The sequence below is a fragment of the Barbatula barbatula genome (assembly GCF_947034865.1).
Source record: "Barbatula barbatula genome assembly, chromosome: 7".
NCBI lineage: Eukaryota > Metazoa > Chordata > Actinopteri > Cypriniformes > Nemacheilidae > Barbatula > Barbatula barbatula.
Genome location: NC_136770.1, coordinates 208,134 through 228,474, shown reverse-complemented (window position 1 = coordinate 228,474; position 20,341 = coordinate 208,134). Strand labels below are relative to the sequence as shown.

Sequence of the window (20,341 nt, the reverse complement as noted above, 5' to 3'; positions counted from 1 at the left end):
TGTGAGCAGTGGATTTGTGCAGATGTGAGCAGTGGATGTGTGTGGATGTGAGCAGTGGATGTGTGTGGATGTGAGCAGTGGATCTGTGTAGATGTGAGCAGTGGATGTGTGCAGATGTGAGCAGTGGATGTGTGTAGATGTGAGCAGATGTGAGCAGTGGATGTGTGTAGATGTGAGCAGATGTGAGCAGTGGATGTGAGCAGTGGATGTGTGCGGATGTGAGCAGTGGATGTGTGCAGATGTGAGCAGTGGATGTGTGTAGATGTGAGTAGTGGATGTGTGCAGATGTGAGCAGTGGATGTGTGTGGATGTGAGCAGTGGATGTGTGTGGATGTGAGCAGTGGATGTGTGCGGATGTGAGCAGTGGATGTGTGCGGATGTGAGCAGTGGATGTGTGTGGATGTGAGCAGTGGATGTGTGCGGATGTGAGCAGTGGATGTGTGTAGATGTGAGCAGTGGATGTGTGTAGATGTGAGCAGTGGATGTGTGTGGATGTGAGCAGTGGATGTGTGCGGATGTGAGCAGTGGATGTGTGCAGATGTGAGCAGTGGATGTGTGCAGATGTGAGTAGTGGATGTGTGCAGATGTGAGCAGTGGATGTGTGTGGATGTGAGCAGTGGATGTGTGTGGATGTGAGCAGTGGATGTGTGCGGATGTGAGCAGTGGATGTGTGCGGATGTGAGCAGTGGATGTGTGTGGATGTGAGCAGTGGATGTGTGCGGATGTGAGCAGTGGATGTGTGTAGATGTGAGCAGTGGATGTGTGTAGATGTGAGCAGTGGATGTGTGTGGATGTGAGCAGTGGATGTGTGCGGATGTGAGCAGTGGATGTGTGTAGATGTGAGCAGTGGATTTGTGCTGCTGTGGCGCCCCCTGCATGTGACCTGCGGTATATGACATCAGAACACAGCGAGAGCAATCAACAAAACCTACAATCAAACATAGAAGATAACCCTGTACACACACGCACGCACGCACGCACGCACGCACGCACACACACACACACACACACACACACACACACAATTGCGTTTGTTGTATTAGGAATCACCCCTTACTCTAACATTTTATGGATATTCGTTATATTTACATCATTAAGGCATTAAGCAGACTTTATTTCCTAAGCGACTTGCATTTAACTCCATGAATAACCTTAATCATAATACTGATCTTGTTTTTGAAGGTGTTCATTGTGCGTTTCATGTGAATGAAGCCGTGTTGTGTTTCTGAACGGAACGTGGCGGATGAGTTTGATGTTTCCGGCGGAAGCTTGATCGCAGAGCACACTTAGCACAGCGTGAATTCACGTGCACGAAAGCATCTTTATAAACCTGTTTTTTTAAACCCATTCATCAAATCATGTCAGCATCAGTGATACGAAGAGGACTTGAACTGTTCAGTGAAAAAGGTAAATAACTGGTCCGTTTAATCTGTTGTTTTGATCATAACGATGTTTACTGTGAGTCGATGAAACTTTAGAAAAACGTTTTTCACGTGAGTGTTAAAACTGCATTTACAATATATAGACAATTATATAGCCCACGTGACACTGAAAATACTGTTGGGTACTTAAGCATTTACTATAGTGTAGTATTGAATCGATGAATCGTAGTATACTTCTGGGCTCTTATGGCATTTGGCATGGCGCTTAATTGTCTATTAAATAATTGCGATTATGGTGATTAATTGTCGGCTTATAGGCTTTGAAAATTGCAACGATTAATTACAATTTATTTATTTAATGAATAAAATATAAATACATTAAGAAATGTGAAAAATTCTGTCAATAACTAGTAACATTCCTTTTATAGCGACCCTAACAGAAAAAACTGAGATATGAGGAAGATGTCTTCTTTCTGTGTCACTTTAATAAAACTCATAGAGACAAAAAATACACATCAATCCTAATGATGAAGAAATGTCAACGGCGAGTGCAGATCAAGAACAGTGGATGTGAAATGCTGCAGATCACTCTCGTTTTCTAAGGATTTACAATCATTGCGGTTATCAGAAATTTTGTGATTAGGTCAAATATACTAAAAAAATATATAACAAAAAAACTACTTGTAAGTCAACTACTTTGGATAAAAGCTGAAGTGCTCTGCCAAATGAATAAATGTAAAATGTAAATGGATAAAAGCATCTGCTGAATGACTCAAAGCGACTTAGCGAGTTCGGGGAGCAATAAGCGATATGTCAAAAAACGATTATTTAATGATTGTGACAACCCTAGTATAGTTTTATTTACTATTCAAAAGCACTGCAACATCAAGATTTTTTTACTAGCGTAAACATTAAGGTACACAGAGTATTGTTTGTATGTGTGAGAAGAGAAACATTGAAGTACAAGACAGCTTGATTAAAAAACAATCATGAGAAATGCGAAGAATAGAAAAAAATATTTACATTATTTTGGACTATAATGTGTGTGTGTATGTAAATGTATGTAACCTTGTTTACACTTTTCTTAAGATGGAAAAAAACATAAACAGAAGAAGATCAGTCGTAATAAACAACGAGTTCACAGACAGACAGTGAAGAGCAAGACTACAGTCAAAGACAAACACATTAAATCAGCTGTGGGTGAGTCCGTCCATGACACACGCGTGTAACACATGTCTGATTACACATGATTACACAGATCCATTACTGTCTGCTCTGCTTTTATCAGATGAATACAGAAAAAAACTAAAGAAGAATCAACTGAGTTCAAATCTGGAATATTTCCTGGCTGCTGATAACAAAACACATACAAAGCACACAGGAAAGGTGTGAACCTCTCATCTGTTTATTCTCCTAATCAAGTTAGACCTTCAGTCGATCAGATTTATTTCCCAATTTTTATAATAATGTTATTTCCTCAATTATCTTCAGATCATACAGCAACATTCCGGTCGTCGTGCTTGTCATCAGGCAGATCAGGTGCCCGTCACCAAACCCGAGGAGAAATCTGTCTTTACAGAGCAAGAGTTCCAGAAATTTCAGCAAGAATATTTTTCGAAGCTTTAACATGCTGGAGGACCCTTTATTTCTCTGGACCAATCTTTCGCTCGCACACTCTTTGACTGACAAGGTTGTGCTGATGAGTGATGATGTTTAAATGTATTTTGATGAAACATATTTGTGTGCTGAATGAATATTAAAAACAGGAACATCAGGAGAGAAATGAAACCGGCTCTTATTTGTTTTCTTCTTTACAGAATGTCTAAAAGTAACTGTTGTGTAAACAGTATTTTGGTTCTGAGAATACTTAGTTGACGTGATGTGTGTGAAACGCTGTAACTCATGATTGACACAAGTAAATTAATGTTCTTTTACAAGTTCCTTTCTGTTTGTGATGAATATTTTAAACTCTAGGTGAGGAGTTCTTCTTCTTCAGAGTTCTGACTAACAGACACACAGAAATACTTCTATTCAGATTTAGAAGATAACCCTAAAACGACAGCGAGGAGCTTGTGTGAAGTCATTCTGTTTTTTTTTTCCTTAAACTGAGTAGTACAGGACTTGGCTACTTCATGCGGCACATTTGCCACCCGAACAAACAAAAAAGACTTGATTTAACAACAATAATAATGAATTAATACATCACTGCTTCATAGACAGAATTGAGCGTCCATTGGAAATGAATAACTATAATGGACAAGAGGAATTTAGTGTCCAATAAACATCAATCTCTGTTTCCACCTTAAGATATATATCGCTTCATAGATTCCTCAGTTTTGAAGGTCGCTTTGTTTGAAATAAATATTTAATTCACAATGAATATTAAAAGTGGTTCCTATAATAGGAATAAGAGTAGGAAATGTTTCAATCACTAACAGTTCTGAAATAACAATCAACCAAGTGTTTTATCCAAGAACTAATTATTCTTCATCAGTATTATTATAAAGACAATATTGCTGCAATTCACATTTTAGAACAAACTAGACAATATGAAACCCGTAACCAGCCATTCTTAATAAAAAAGAAAATCTAACAATGACATTTTTCCCAACCACATAAAATCGGACTAGTGAAATCGCTCATGGTTTGTTGCCGAGGACATGTGACCTACATCTCGTGAGAATGTAAATATTTGGGTTCTATTTGTTTGCAATACTGGCGGTTTTAGCATCCAATCAGCAACCAGAGCTGAGCGGCATAATACGAGTCAGTGTGTGCAGCGGAAGGAGACTGTGCGGATGTCGTGTGTGCTTATATAAGCGAAGGCGTCGCTCTCGTCGTGTTTTCTGTGTTATTTGGTGTTTGATTCGCGCTGCACGTTCGGCGGAATCATGGCAGTGTAGCGGCGCGCAGCGGCAGAACTTGCAGCGGCAGATCAGGCAGTGCAGCGGTCAAGTGCACCGGCTTTATTCGGCAAAATGGCGTAAGTATTTCAAGTTCTCAAGGTTTATTACATTTGATTTTGCGCGAATAATTTAAGTTTGAACCGTAGGACGATGACCACATTTAGACAGTTTTTCACTTTGTTTTGTTTTTCCCACTTACGCGTCATTACTAGAAACGCGCGGACTTGATCCCACTAGTATATTGTTATTATTGCCTCCTATTATCAAATAGCTTTATTGTTTCCGTTCTCTTCTCTGTAAGTCCCTTTGGATAAAAGCGCGAACGGTAACGTTAAATGTAATGTAAATCCAACGTGGCACCTCAAAATGGCGCGGCCGCTGTTTTCGCGTGATCTCGGCCACGTGCGAAGTGCAAGAAATGGCGAGATCTCGCGCAGGAACCATAGAGGGCGTGGTTAACTGCCGTCGTGACCAAATAAGGAAAATGTTACAGGAGGGGCGGGGAGATGAAGGGGAACTGGTGTGTTTGCTAATAATAGTCGTGTGTAGGAGTTTAACACACACCAGTGACTGGAACACCATACGTCACGATAACGCCTCTCGTTTTCTATAGACCAGTTCAACTGGTTACTCAGTACTGGGAAAGTGTAGCAGAATTTCCTGTTGCAGTGAAAAGGACGGTTGACTCTTCCCTGCGGCCTGGGCTGGGGTCAGAGAACCGGTTCTGAACAGAGTTAAACACGTTCTGCATTCTTACACTGATGCGTAAAACGGTGCAGTTTGCCTGATCAGTGCAATCTTTCATTTGCTGACGATTCGTTCTTAGACTAGACGCACCTTATAGAGAAATAAAATGCACAGCCTATTTCAAGTTCAAGAAAGTCTGATCGTATCCAGATTTATGAAGTTCCTTACAAATCGCATCGGGACCATCCGCTGCCAAGTAGAACCCTTGTCTTTTGCCTTAATTCAAATAATAGCAAATGTCCGATGTCCTTCTTAGCCTTATAACATGTTCAGTATAAAGTCTGATGGTTTCTGTTCAGGTTTGTCGTCCTGACATGTGATTTCTTCTCCAGGTCTCCTGTGGCAACCACCCCGAGCTCTGCTGCTATAGACAGCATATCAGCACTATTCACCTGCAGTCATGTCTGTGATGTCCCCGATGTGTTTAGAAGACGTGGGGGTCCTGCTCCTGGGGCCCTCGTCTCTGATGGCTGACCCCTTTGGGCCCCTTCTGGACGAAGATGAGGAGAGCGTTCCTTTAGAGGGGTCGTCGTTGCCTCTCTCCTCCTCCTATGCTGAATCTTCCTCCTCTCTCTCGCCCCTCTCTCCCTCTCTTTGCGCTTCTGTAGGGTGTAAGTCAGAGCTGCCGTTGCTCTCTTGGCTTCCTGCAACCGAGCCGGAGCGGAGTAAAGGTATAACCTGCTCATACTGTACACTCCCTGATGTGTGACTGCTATAATAGAAAAGCTTCTGCTTGACTTTTTTTACGAAGTCATCTCCAAGTCTTCATATTTAAATCAATTATAAAGAACACAGACTTAAACAGGACAATTCATGATTATCGTCAATGAGGTACTGATTTGATAATGGCTGCTGTTTGTAAATAAAAGATTTTCTCTCTTTGTGCTCTTAACATCAGATGCATTTTCTGGAATGGATTGGATTACGGAGAAACTAGACCTGGGTGATTTTGACCTGGATTCTCTCATAGGATCATGTGATTCCGACGAGCCTCCCAGTTCTCCTGAAGATCTTCTCGCATGCCTGGAGGCAGATATGGATCTGGACCTCAATTCCCTGCCCTTCAGCTCTGCAGAACTGGAGCTCCCGCTGCCCCTCGACCTCCCCCTGTCAGAATCCACAGCTGAGCCAGAAAAATCACAGGAATTTGCAGAGATCAAATCAGAGCCTCCTTCTCCAGCACCGTCTTCTGATTCTGCCGTCTCCTCGCTTCACACTCTGGACCTGGGCAGTGAGATCGATGTGTCCGAGTTGATGAGATCCTCCACGCTGCTCCCATCTCATGGAATTGAGCTAAATGCCAGTCCGTTTCATCTCATGGTGGTTTTGACCACCAAAGAGGAATTGAGTGTCGGTTCCACAGACGATCTGTCGGACAGCGACAGCGGCGTTTCTGTCACTGATTCTCCAAAACGTCGGCTTGATCTAGCAGCATCACCTAAGCTAGCGGGCTCATGGAGAACAAAACCGTACTCCAGACCTGACCCAGAGGCTGTGTCCGCTGTCGCAGGCTGCGTGAAGACCAAAGTGGTAGAGAAGAAACGGAAGAAGATGGAGCAGAACAAAACTGCAGCGACGCGCTACCGTCAGAAGAAACGCTCTGAGCAGGACAACCTGAATGCAGAGTGCTCCGATCTGGAGAGGAGAAACCAAGAGCTTGCGGAGAAAGCCGATGCCATCAGCCGAGAGATCCAGTATCTGAAGAACCTCATGGAGGAAGTTCGCTCTGCAAAACAACGCAAAGCGAAGGTGTGAGCCATCAGCGAGACTAAAGCCATCAGCTCTTTAGGTTTAGATGCTGCTGTGATGCCTCTGCAGTTCACTTGATGTTTGTTTGTTATCCGGTGTTGGAGACCACCACACCTGCACTAGTTATTCATCCATTCATTCACTTACACTCGAACCGTTGATCGTCCAGAAAGGGTCCTTATGAATTGTTACACTGAACTTTTTGCTGGAGAGATTGTACAAATGTTTGCTCTATTTAAACATGCTAAATCAAAGTGTGTTGGCTTGTAACATTGCTTTCCATTTTTCTATTAAAGATGCTTCAATTGAATCGTTCTTTGGACTGTTTGTTTGTGAATCTTGAAAAGTGAACCTGATTGTAGATGTGTTTTGTGCGACATCAAAGTACATGACTCAATAATGTTCCTGCTGGTGTGTATTAACTTAAACAGAATGAGACTATATAGATTACTTATATTTTTAAGTTATTTGATCATGAAACACTATTCTAGTTAATGTGGAATACACTGTATCTTCATGTAAACTGATTGAGAAAAGGTGTAAAGTGACCGCAACTTCACATGTGTTTAAATAAACCTAATCTAGATCATCAGTCAAGCCATGTTAGTCAGAAACTGAATCACTTCTTGGTCGTCCGATTTTTTTCTTCAATAGGGATCATAACTATAAGTCGGTCACATATAACAGTAGATTGGGCGTCTTAAAATCTAAAAAGAAAGACTTTGTCTCACTAATTGCTAGTCAGTGAGACTTAAATTAGCAGCTGTGTTTATGAAACTGGCCCTTGTTCTCTTGACAGGTCTTCACATGTGTTTAAGAGAAAACTAATGTGTTGGACTGAATCTGAGCTCTGGTTTAGTGGGGTTGTGGCTCTTTAGAGGGATTAAGAGTAGAGAATCATGGATATATCGGCCAATGAAACTTCACACTGACTGACAATAACCCACAGATTATTACACAAGTTCTGTGTCCTGTAAATTCATGTTTAGTTTGAGAATACTCGCTCAACTCAAAACTTACTCTACAACTCTGTGTTTGTTCACCTCGCTTCCTGATACAGGCAACTGGAGTATACATTAGCAAATAAACTGGTGTATTCTGCATTATTGATAAACAGATCTAAATACTGTAGTACACTTTTACTGTAGTGAAACTAGTGAAGCTTTAGTTCCTTTGATGCAATTTATATAATTCATTGTATTTTTGTGGTGTATATAGAGTCTAATAAGATTGTTTAGGTAAAGCACGTGTCCTGAGAGTGATTAGGGAGTGTGAGCTTAAGCCGGATCACACCGGTTCAGTCACACAGACCCTCAGGAACTTCAGTGTATTCAAAGATACTGCGAGAGGGAATACAGTAGTGTGTATTATATACTGATAACAGATCATCATCCAACAGTGTGTCTGTTTTAAACTATTAAAAGTGCAACTTTCATTTGTGCCCTGTCGTTTGTTTACAGTGTCGCGTTGTACACGGGTGCAAACATTGAGTTACTTTAATGAGATGATAACAGACATCGCCGCTAACAACAACACAAGAGTTTCGTCTTCATCACTTTCATACAGAGAGCAGCGCGTCTCACACGAAAGAGGCGTTTGCGCGTTTGGCGACATCTGCGGGACGTGTGCGCATGTGCAGCGCACTTTCTCTCCTCGCCGTCAGGCGGAGTGTCACGCGCTGCATCACAGATCCAGAGGATGGAGAAGAAAACGACCTTCGCGGTTCCTCCACTGGGCATGCGCACTTCAATACAGCATCATTCCTGAAAACAGTTCATTACTATTGTTTATTACTGTAAGGTTAGGTTTAGGGTTGCGGTATGTGAATATGTTAGCTAATGTCATTTAATGGCGAGATTTTGCATCACTTCCGGCCGTAGCTGTAACCGTTTTGCCATAACCACCTATTGCGGAAGTCACGTGAGCTGAAGACGCTCGAGGTTGTATGGCGATCAACCGGTGGCGAATGAGTAGTAAAGCTCGTGCTGTGTGCTGTTTTTTCGTAAGGTGCTTAAGGAAATTGCTCCTTTTGTATTTCTGTTCCAGCTGTGGTTTTAGAAATGTTGTTTTTTGTCTTCTCCAAAAACGTCTTAAATTCGCTTGAATTGAATCTGTAACACTATACTAGGGATGCCATGCAAACAGTGATTTCCTTCAATAATTCAAAGTCGTATTAATATTTGCGGTCGTCTTTTATGTTTATGGGACAGAATGTCATCCATGGTTTGTGGACTGCAGCATTTGAATGTAATCTGGGAGTCCCAGGAGCTGTTGGCACATCTGCACCCCTCTCCGTGGACCCCAGGGGTCGCTGTTGTTACCCATAAGACCTCTGGCAGTACTAGCAGCCTTTTCCACTTACCTGAGGATTCCTTTGTGTGTCTGCTTCTGGGAGCAAGAACAGTAGCGAGGCTCCTTTGTGAGAAGCTTGAAGTCCAGCGCTGCGCCCTCGTCCACACGCCGCATGCTCGGGCAGGCAGCTTCGGTGCGGAGCTCTTTGTCATTCCCCTCCACGGTGTGACGGCGCCGTGGAAACCTCATGTTGCTGCAGAAGAAGATTTCCAGCCCTACGATCCTGGTTACATCAGTTCCAAGAGTGGACCGCGCTGGACAGACTCCTGTCTAGAGGAGATCAAAAACCGTATACGGGCGCGGCTGCCCGTCCCAAAAACAGCTCTGAACTACACTTATTTGGGTGAAGCTTCTGACCGCGAGCTGTTCCCACGAATTGTGCGAGGAGAGGAGAAGCAGTGGAGGGTTTGGGAAGATGACAGCCACATTGCTTTTCTCACACCATTTCCCAACACGCCCGGACTCACTGTGCTCATTCCCCGGAGACCCCTCTCCAGTGACATATTCCGACTAGAGGCGGCGGACTTCAAAGAGCTGGTGCTGGCCACCAGACAAGTGTCCTGGCTCCTGGAGGCGGGGCTTGACGCGTGGGGGGTGGGACTTATATTTGAGGGCTTTGAAGTTGATTACGCACACGCTAAACTGATTCCACTTGTCTCTTCACCAGATAAACCTGTGCTGAGTCTCGCCTGTCCGACATCTGACTTTAACCAGCTTTACCCTGGTTATGTTACATCAGTTAATGGTCCTCCTGCCGATATAGAAAGTCTCCAAGAACTCTGTGCCAAGATTACCCACCGTTAAACATCTGCTGATTTATTACGAAATATGTGTTCGTTAATGACAGTTTTAACCTTGTTATCTTTTCAATTTGTTTTTGTAGTCTTTGTAGAAATGCAGAAGGCTGATTCCCGCTGATTCGATGAAAACAGCAAATACATCATTCTAGTTCGGAGTGAATGAGTTTGTTGAATCAATGTGAATTAGCCTTAACAATAGACCTTTCATGTATTGTTTTGTCATAATTCAACAGGACAAACAGCAGTGAAGTTTGAGATATATGATCTACAAAATTAATTTCATGCAAGCCTTCAGGGGATGATAATGGTGACTCATGTTCATTATACATACAGCCAATTAATAAACACGTAATAATAAACAATAAGAGCAGTAACATGGAGTCAGGTTCAACAGAAGGTCATGTGACCACCTGCTGTAAATGTTTTTCATGATAATTAAGCACATAGCATCATCTACTTACACAATTACAAGCTTGTACCATCTGTGTCACCTCGGCATATTATTAATTAATCCCCAGGCATTTAGATAAGCATCTCCATTAGTGACTTGTAATGTTCTTAATTACACATTTGAAAACCTGTAATTTATTCTGTGAGAAATAAAAGAACGTGATTATCTGGTGGCAAAAAAATTACATTTCAGCCCCTTTTATGTCCGAGGGTCAAATTATTAATCAAACACAGTCATTAGCAATGAAACACAGGGAATCTACAGAAAGGCATCACTTAGAAAACACAATCACTGAGACGCTTCCAAAGCTTGTTAACATTGAGCAGTAAATTACAGCAGTGATTCAGGCTCAGACTGCAAACAAGACACCAAATGGAGACTCACTGGACACAGCAAAACAAATGACACATCAAATTAGTGTAGCACGTGACGATGCTAAGAATCACCAGATGAGAAGAGAAAGTGTTCGCAGGGTTTCAGATGGTAAGGTTGCCAGGTTTCCCTGAGGGATTCTGCAGGCAGCAGCACAGCGGGAATCGCTCCATCTTAGAGACGTAGAGAAGAGGTTCCAGGGTAGAGCTCAGGTCCATGATGGAATACACTGAAACAGTGATCTTACAGTGGAGATCCACGAATGTGTAGGAGGAGGCAAACGGTATTAGAGCCACAGAAGGTAAATAGTTGGCCACGATGATGCCGAGAACTATAATCACCATTTTGAAGGCCTTCTTCTTGACAGGATTCATGGATTCTTTCCCAGCAACGCTCTTCCTGAGGACCCAGATGATGGACAAGTTACAGAACACCATGAGAAAGAAGGAAGACAGGATGACTCCGCTGAACAAATCGTACAAAATCATAGCCTTGGAAACACTTTTGGTCAGTCCATATGAAAGGATAAGTAACCACACCATCATAGAAACGTTGATCCGGATTCGACTGTCCCGGATCCCAGTGAATACAATGGGATGGACAACGGCGATGTACCTGTCGAGGCAAATACAGGTGAGGAATAAGGGAGTCATGTCTTTGACTCCGTAAGCGAAGCGTTGAAAGTGCCAGACAGCTTTATTGTTTAAATAAATGCGGTTGACCAAGTCCACGGGCGTTGTGAGGCAGAAATATGCATCTAGGATAGCGAGGTTGAAAATAAAGATGTCGGATGTTGAACCTTCACTCTTCTTCTTCATAATCTGCCAAGTGACAAGGGCATTGAGTGGGAATCCCACTATGAGGTTAAGCACTTTGACACCGAAGTAGAAGACGAATCCATAAGGAACTGCAGCGCACACCTCATAGTTGTACCACAGTGGTAGACGCCACCCAGAAATGCTTGAGTTGAGATTTAAATCAGAGACGTTGTCCATGATCAAAGGATCTGTGGAGAAGATCACAATCAGTCACTACTAATGACCTGTGAGAAGTTGCGTTTTTATGTGAACTCGAAATCAACTCACTTCACTGCCAGAAAAGATGTTGATCAAAAACAGAGAAGAGATGGATGGATGTGGGTCTCGGCCAGTGTTTGACCGTCACCCAACTCAGATGTGCCCTCGATCATCTCACACTCTCCAAGAAAAAGCTCATCTCACAGGACCCAGGGGTGGGACGTTTTGGTCACAACCAATCAATTCCGTTCTTTATGGTCAATAAGAAGCCGAAGAGAGTAGAATAGCTCTGTGATTGGTTAAAGAGGGTCTTGCTGAAAAAGTTTGGGGGTTGTGGGGAGGATGATAAAAGTTTTGTGATGTAACTTCATGTTGAGAACAGAGCTCCATGTAAACAGGTGATGCAAGTAGATAATGAGTAAATCTACTGTAACATCTTGCAACACATCTGAATCTACCACTGTGAAAGGAAGCAGAGCTACGTTTGTGATTTGACTCCACATTCACACATTTTGTGAAAAATAGATATTTAAATTATGTAACAGAGCACAATATTAGCTTCAAGATGTTTGATTTTAAAACAGTTTCACTTTCACGTTTTTTAAAGGGATTATTTATTTGCCTCAACCCGCTCAAATGGACCTCAGAAGAATGGGTTAGACATCAGCCAGTGTTTGCTCATTTCACTGGCACTGAAAACATCTGAATGTCTCTGTTAGAGAAGCGTAAGAATGCATAAGTATTTTCACCAAAACAAGTGGACAAGGAGAAGTCAGTTGGATTAAAACTGATGATTCCCAGGGAAAGAGCAACTGTACAATGTATGAATGTCTATAACATGTTTTGTTCTACCAAAGATTAAAGAGGAACTACTACAATGTCTTTAAAACGACATTTAATGCAATGTGTAATGTTGCTGTGTGTGCATGTAAGCAGTCTGCCGAGTTGTGAAGCTGAAATTGGAAGAAGGAGTCGACTCTAAATCGCGTGAACGAATCGTCCGTTGTTCTTATTTCAGTTCCGGGTCGGATTAGTGTCACTCCGTGTAATGCCCGCCTACGTTCCATTTGGGACGCTACACGCGGTAGACCAATCACAGCAGGCTAGACCATCCGACCAATCAGATCAGAGTAAGCTGACAGAAAGGAGGAGATTAGACAGATGAATCAGATAATGAATCATTTGAGTCAGTCATGAAGTAAGGTAAGAATAACTGCCCATTATTAGAAAATTAAAGTGTTTTTACACCTTGTACGTACGTAAACGTGTTGTTGGAAACTCCCTAAACCTTATGGAGGAACTTTAAAATAACAAAACATTTACTCTTCAAATTCATGTCCAGAGAATGTTTTCAATAACTACATAGCAGACTCTTTTAATCAAAGCTAATTACAGATATTGGAACATTTTGATTTGAGTTTATTGTTGAATTACATTTCTGTATAGACACAAACATTTAAATTGTGACTACAACTAAAACATGAAACTATGAAACATTTGAATATCAGTATTGGCCAGAATAAAAAAAGTCAAGTGGAGACAAATGAATCCTTTCAGCAGGATTGACCACCTTATACAGCAAAACAAGGAAAACAGCAAATGCAAAGAGTAGCACAAACATGTCAGACTGTTATTTTCTCCATCAGTCTGACCTCTGGATACAATGATCCAGTCCTTTATAATGTCAAAAAAGGTGTTACCTGCCTGCCATGATAAACTACATTTAAAAAATATATATTTTAAAATTGGACATACTTATATTTAATTAATTTGTTAATGAACTATTTTTATGATCAAGATAACTCTCTGTACCCGGATGACCCAGTGTTATTAGTTAACATACCTTGGAATGTTCAAGTATTCCAGAGCGCTGTATAATAAGATTTAGATTCAATAAATGAGAAGATAAGCAGACAGTTGAAGAGTCTCGGGCGGTTCTTTGCACTGTTTCAGACGCTGACATGAATGGGTTTCACAGGGGGCTGTGGGCAGCAGCACAGCGGGAATCGCTCCATCTTAGAGACGTAGAGAAGAGGTTCCAGCGTACAGCTCAGGTCCATGATGGCAAACACTGCAACGCTAATCTTACAGCGGAGATCCACAAATGTGTAGGTGGAAGCAAACGGCATTAAAGCCACAGGAGGCAGATAGTTCACCACGATGAAACCGAGAACTATAGAAACCATTTTGAAGGCCTTCTTCTTGACAGGATTCATGGATTCTTTCCCAGCGACGCTCTTCCTGAGGACCCAGATGATGGACAAGTTACAGAACACCATGAGAAACAAGGCAGACAGGATGACTCCGCTGAACACCTCATTGGTACTTAGGACACCCAAGATGCTCTTGGTCAGTGCGACCGGCAGAATGAGTGCCCACACAAACATAGAGACGCCGATCCGGATACTATTGTCCCGGATCCCAGTGAATACGATGGGATGGACAACAGCGATGTACCTATCGAGGCAAATACAGGTGAGGAATAATGGAGCCATGTCTTTCAGTCCATAAGCAAAGTGTTGAAAGTGCCAGACATCTTCATCATTCAGGTAAAGGCGGTTGACAATGTCCACAGGCGTCATGAGGCAGAAATATGCATCTAGGATAGAGAGGTTGAAAATAAAGATGTCAGATGTCGCGCCTTCACTCTTCTTCTTCATAATCTGCCATATCACGAGGGCATTGAGTGGGAATCCCACGGCGAGGTTAAGCACTTTGACACCGAAGTAGAAGACGAATCCATAAGGAGCAACAGCACAAGCATCATAACGGTACCATGGGAGAGGTTCAGAAATGCTTGAGTTGAGATTCAAATCAGAGACGTTGTCCATGATCAAATGATCTGTGGAGAAGATCACAATCAGTCACTACTTATCACCTGTGAGAATAGACAAGTTTCATCTTTTGAATTATCATCAATAATTGTAATTATTCATATCATGCTAATATCACACACATGATAATATCGCCAATAATTCAGCGTCAGTCTTTGGTGGTTTTACACTTGGTTAATATTTTGTCTTAAGAGACACAATGATAACAATCTAAAGATCTCTGTGGCTCCCTACACTCGTATTGCGGGTGTAACTCATTGGCCAAAAACAAAAATATAAAATAAAACGAGGAATTTGACTTATACCATCATTTCGAGTAAATCTCATGATAATATTGTGACAGTAAATTAAGTTTCCCACAAAAACGACAAGAACCTGTGTAATGAAAATCTGATATTGTGGCTGTCCTGCACTACATGAACTCAAAATCAATTTAGATTTAGTTTCTCTAGAGCCAAAATGAAATGTCGATGAAAACAGAAACACAGCGATTCAAATAGTAAAAATGTAAAATGATCAAAAACGAAGAAACAAATAATATAACTTACAACCAAAAGGGAATGTGTCGTGCTTTAATCCGTCGATCCCCTGCAGAAGACAACCAGGATTGGAGAATAGATGGATGGATGAATGGATGGATGTGGGTCTCGGCCAGTGTCGCCCAACTCAGATGTGCCCTCAAGCTCAAGCTTATCTCAACACAGCCAGAGGCGGGACATTTCAGCCACAACCAATCAATTCTGTTCTTTATGGTCAACAAGCAGCTGAAGAGAGTAGAATAACTCCGTGATTGGTTAAAGAGGGTCTGGCTAAAAAACTTTTGTGATGTAACTTCAGAACTAAACCCGTAAACAGGTGATGTAAGGAATGAAATGAGTAAATCTACTGTAACATCTTGCAAAAACACACATCTCTGCCACTGTGAATGGATGCAGATAGCTTCTTAACGTATCTACTTTTGTGACGTGTCTCTGCATCTGTACGTTTTTATGGTGAATAATAGATATTTAAATGTCATTATTTAACAGAACACAATATCAGTTTCAAGATCTTTGAATTTAAAACAGTTTCACTTTCACGTTTCTAAAGGGATTTTTTTATTCACCTTAACCCGCTGAAATGTCTGGACCTCAGAAGAATGTGTTAGACATCATGAATGTGTGCTTCTCTACAGGACTTACTTTATCCCAGGGAAAGAGAAACTGTACAACGTATGAAAGTCCATTACATGTTTTGTTACTGAAATGGCTTCTTCACCAAAGACTAACTTCATGCCCAGAGAATGTATTCAATAACTCAGATGTAAGACTGGGGTATATTTTGTTCAGCAAAGTCTTTTATTCAAAGCTAATTACAGATATTGGAGCATTTTGATGTGAATTTATTGTTGAATTACATTTCTGTATAGACACAAAGATTTAAATTGTGACTACAACTAAAACATGAAACTATGAAACATTTGAATATCAGTATTGGCCAGAATAAAAAAAGTCAAGTGGAGACAAATGAATCCTTTCAGCAGGATTGACCACCTTATACAGCAAAACAAGGAAAACAGCAAATGCAAAGAGTAGCACAAACATGTCAGACTGTTATTTTGTCCATCAGTCTGATCACTTGATACAATGATCCAGTCCTTTATAATTCCCTTTATAATATCCAGAACATTCCCTGATAGCACACATACATCTGAGAGACGTCTATATGATGTCTGCATTTACATCTTAAAGACGTTTTCTGTTTTGTTTGATCATCTGCAAACCGTCTCTGAGATCTCTCCTGTTATGTGTCATCTATTACAGTGGTGCTCAACCTTCGGAACTCGATTGCGGATGCCGGAGGAACGCGATGTTCCGTCTGAAGCTGCGCGCGTGAGCGGCCACGCAGACTCATTGCAGGTTCTGCGCAGTGCGATTTTAGGCTGCGCAACAAAAGCATAATATCTACAAATAAGACAAACGTCTAGTCAGGAAGCAGCAGCAATCACCTCTACATCATGTTAAGAAACAGGTAGCTCATATAAGTTAAATATGTTTATAAATATATTATGCATTTATTATTATATTTCCTCAAACACAGAGGAAGCTGACGAACCCATTGGAGCCTCGACTCTTTTTCCCCGACACATATTCTCGACGCTCCTCTGTCACGCTTCGAGTGAAGGAAATGTCTTATTGGTCAATTCAACTGCTGAAATATTGCTATTATAACAGCTAATCCTACTAAACGAATTTGTCTTTCAGACTGTGATTTCAGAATAAGCGCAAAATGAGTTCAGAGTGCGCGTGAAGGGAGTGGCGTGCATAAAGTGCCTTTTCATATCTTTCTGAACTTGGACGTCAGATTAAAGATGTCGACAGTTATTAAAGATGTAAAGCGTTATTTTCGACACACACCGCGTCTGGATAATAAACTGCCAATAAACTCTCGCTCGTGTTCAAATGAATGAAACACTCGTGATCTGGCAGATTAATCCTTTTGGAATATTGCCCAAAACACTACAATTTTGTAATGGTTTTACGTAGAAAACCTAATGGTTCATAATAGTATTTTATTGGAAACAATTAACTTTAATGATGGTTTCTTTAGTTTTTTTTTCAGCACATTTATAATCTGTCATATAAGTATCTTCTGCTTCTTTAAATATAGTTTTTATATATCAACTATATCGAACATATTTTACACTTATCTATCTATCTATCTATCTATCTATCTATCTATCTATCTATCTATCTATCTATCTATCTATCTATCTATCTATCTATCTATCTATCTATCTATCTATCTATCTATCTATCTATCTATCTATCTTCAATGTACAGTATGGGGGGGCGCCAGTTCTTTAAATTAGTTTACAGGGGGCGTGAACATGAAAAGGTTGAGAACCACTGATCTAGAAGATATGTCAAATGTTTATGATTTATAATGTAAAACTGCTCTCATGCTGGGTTCACACCAGACGCCAACAGTCGCTTTCCGCGCTCTTTATTACTCGTCGGAAAAGTTCGCAATTTCCGCTTGATTGACGCGATGTGACAAACATTATCAACTTGCGCGCTAGATGAGATCGACCCGCGTTCGCGTCTATTCGTGTCTTCGCATTGACTTGGTATAATTACTCTCGCAAATCGCTTAATTTGCGTTTGGTGTGAAGACATTTATCGGAGGTTTCAGTAAGATCTCTTACTGATACCTGTGCTTTCTTTATTGAGATGTTTCATTATTTGCTTCTAAAACAACATGTGGGACAATTATTGAGCTTTGCTAGTATCAAATATAGAATCTCGAGGATTTTTGCTTCTACCAATTATAATGTGTCCAGGATCATGTATAGCCCAGAACAGAACCCGACAGGAGGGAGAGGAGTGATGATAACCGGCTGGATATACAGTATCCCACTCATTACATGACTACTTGCCACATGAGTACATTATTGTAAATAATCTATTGATTTTAAATATTTTATTAGTATCTCATTTAAATTAAATACAAACCTTCAGCAAGGAAAACAAGGAAAAAGCATATTGTTATAATTAGGCACACTTATATCTTTGTGATCAAGATAACTCTCTGTACCCGGATGACCCAGTGTTATTAGTTAACATACCTTGGAATGTTCAAGTATTCCCGAGCGCTGTATAATAAGATTTTGTAAACATTCACGAAATGAGAAGATAAGCAGACAGTTGAAGAGTCTCAGGTGTTTTTTTGCACTGTTTCAGACGCTGACATGAATGGGTTTCGCAGGGGAACCCTGTGGGCAGCAGCACAGTGCGGATCGCATCTTAAAGACGTAGAGAAGAGGTTCCAGCGTACAGCTCAGGTCCATGATTGCAAACACTGAGATGCTAATCTTACAGCGGAGATCCACAAATGTGTAGGTGGAAGCAAACGGCATTAAAGCCACAGGAGGCAGATAGTTCACCACGATGAAACCGAGAACTATAGAAACCATTTTGAAGGCCTTCTTCTTGACAGGATTCATGGATTCTTTCCCAGCGACACTCTTCCTGAGGACCCAGATGATGGACAAGTTACAGAACACCATGAGAAACAAGGCAGACAGGATGACTCCGCTGAACACCTCATTGGTACTTAGGACACCCAAGATGCTCTTGGTCAGTGCGACCGGCAGAATGAGTGCCCACACAAACATAGAGACGCCGATCCGGATACTATTGTCCCGGATCCCAGTGAATACGATGGGATGGACAACAGCGATGTACCTATCGAGGCAAATACAGGTGAGGAATAATGGAGCCATGTCTTTCAGTCCATAAGCAAAGCGTTGAAAGTGCCAGACATCTTCATCATTCAGGTAAAGGCGGTTGACCATGTCCACAGGCGTCATGAGGCAGAAATATGCATCTAGGATAGAGAGGTTGAAAATAAAGATGTCAGATGTCGAGCCTTCACTCTTCTTCTTCATAATCTGCCATATCACGAGGGCATTGAGTGGGAATCCCACGGCGAGGTTAAGCACTTTGACACCGAAGTAGAAGACGAATCCATAAGGAGCAACAGCACACGCATCAAACTGGTACCACGGTGGATGGCCAGAAATGCTTGAGTTGAGATTCAAAGCAGAGACGTTGTCCATGATCAAAGGATCTGTGGAGAAGATCACAATCAGTCACTACTTATCACCTGTGAGAATAGACAAGTTTCATCTTTTGAATTATCATCAATAATTGTAATTATTCATATCATGCTAATATCACACACATGATAATATCGCCAATAATTCAGCGTCAGTCTTTGGTGGTTTTACACTTGGTTAATATTTTGTCTTAAGAGACACAATGATAACAATCTAAAGATCTCTGTGGCTCCCTACACTCGTATTGCGGGTGTAACTCATTGGCCAAAAACAAAAATATAAAATAAAACGAGGAATTTGACTTATACCATCATTTCGAGTAAATCTCATGATAATATTGTGACAGTAAATTAAGTTTCCCACAAAAACGACAAGAACCTGTGTAATGAAAATCTGATATTGTGGCTGTCCTGCACTACATGAACTCAAAATCAATTTAGATTTAGTTTCTCTAGAGCCAAAATGAAATGTCGATGAAAACAGAAACACAGCGATTCAAATAGTAAAAATGTAAAATGATCAAAAACGAAGAAACAAATAATATAACTTACAACCAAAAGGGAATGTGTCGTGCTTTAATCCGTCGATCCCCTGCAGAAGACAACCAGGATTGGAGAATAGATGGATGGATGAATGGATGGATGTGGGTCTCGGCCAGTGTCGCCCAACTCAGATGTGCCCTCAAGCTCAAGCTTATCTCAACTCAGATGTGCCCTCAAGCTCAAGCTTATCTCAACACAGCCAGAGGCGGGACATTTCAGCCACAACCAATCAATTCTGTTCTTTATGGTCAACAAGCAGCCGAAGAGAGTAGAATAACTCCGTGATTGGTTAAAGAGGGTCTGGCTAAAAAACTTTTGTGATGTAACTTCAGAACTAAACCCGTAAACAGGTGATGTAAGGAATGAAATGAGTAAATCTACTGTAACATCTTGCAAAAACACACATCTCTGCCACTGTGAATGGATGCAGATAGCTTCTTAACGTATCTACTTTTGTGACGTCTTTTGGGAACAATCAACTTTTTAATGTCATTATTTCACAGAACACAATATGAACACACATGTATTTATTTCAAGATGTTTTATTTTAATGCAGTTTCATTAAATATAAAAATATTTGGAAAACATGA

General features: G+C 41.1%; 6 protein-coding genes across 7 annotated transcripts; 3 read left to right on the top strand and 3 right to left on the bottom strand.

Moving 5' to 3' along the window:
• The first annotated feature begins 875 nt into the window (after window positions 1-875).
• On the top strand, window positions 876-3,535 carry rps19bp1 (ribosomal protein S19 binding protein 1). Its single transcript, XM_079460665.1, has 4 exons — window positions 876-1,407; window positions 2,472-2,582; window positions 2,671-2,768; window positions 2,874-3,535. Exons 1-4 carry the CDS (start codon window positions 1,359-1,361, stop codon window positions 3,006-3,008), a joined length of 393 nt encoding a protein of 130 aa, XP_079316791.1. The 5' UTR covers window positions 876-1,358; the 3' UTR covers window positions 3,009-3,535.
• Window positions 3,536-4,096: 561 nt separating this feature from the next.
• atf4a (activating transcription factor 4a) lies at window positions 4,097-7,099 on the top strand. The gene is made up of 3 exons (XM_079460400.1): window positions 4,097-4,365; window positions 5,368-5,706; window positions 5,934-7,099. The coding sequence occupies exons 2-3, from the start codon at window positions 5,436-5,438 to the stop codon at window positions 6,788-6,790; spliced, it is 1,128 nt and encodes a 375-aa protein (XP_079316526.1). The 5' UTR covers window positions 4,097-4,365; window positions 5,368-5,435; the 3' UTR covers window positions 6,791-7,099.
• Window positions 7,100-8,400: 1,301 nt separating this feature from the next.
• Window positions 8,401-10,786, top strand: LOC306896488 (uncharacterized protein). Of its 2 annotated transcripts, XM_079460550.1 has the most exons (3): window positions 8,522-8,791; window positions 8,995-9,730; window positions 9,804-10,561. In XM_079460550.1, the coding sequence occupies exons 1-3, from the start codon at window positions 8,730-8,732 to the stop codon at window positions 9,816-9,818; spliced, it is 813 nt and encodes a 270-aa protein (XP_079316676.1). In that variant the 5' UTR covers window positions 8,522-8,729; the 3' UTR covers window positions 9,819-10,561. The 2 variants fall into 2 exon arrangements, with proteins under 2 accessions (XP_079316675.1, XP_079316676.1); XM_079460549.1 differs by having other exon boundaries at window positions 8,401-8,791; window positions 8,995-10,786.
• A 77-nt stretch (window positions 10,787-10,863) lies between these two features.
• LOC306896236 (P2Y purinoceptor 1-like) lies at window positions 10,864-11,754 on the bottom strand (the record flags this gene model as incomplete). Its single annotated transcript, XM_079460039.1, has 1 exon — window positions 10,864-11,754. The coding sequence occupies one exon, from the start codon at window positions 11,752-11,754 to the stop codon at window positions 10,864-10,866; it is 891 nt and encodes a 296-aa protein (XP_079316165.1).
• Window positions 11,755-13,724: 1,970 nt separating this feature from the next.
• LOC306896235 (P2Y purinoceptor 1-like) lies at window positions 13,725-14,606 on the bottom strand (the record flags this gene model as incomplete). Its single annotated transcript, XM_079460038.1, has 1 exon — window positions 13,725-14,606. One exon carries the CDS (start codon window positions 14,604-14,606, stop codon window positions 13,725-13,727), a length of 882 nt encoding a protein of 293 aa, XP_079316164.1.
• Window positions 14,607-18,327: 3,721 nt separating this feature from the next.
• LOC306896234 (P2Y purinoceptor 1) lies at window positions 18,328-19,209 on the bottom strand (the record flags this gene model as incomplete). Its single annotated transcript, XM_079460037.1, has 1 exon — window positions 18,328-19,209. One exon carries the CDS (start codon window positions 19,207-19,209, stop codon window positions 18,328-18,330), a length of 882 nt encoding a protein of 293 aa, XP_079316163.1.
• Window positions 19,210-20,341: the final 1,132 nt, after the last annotated feature.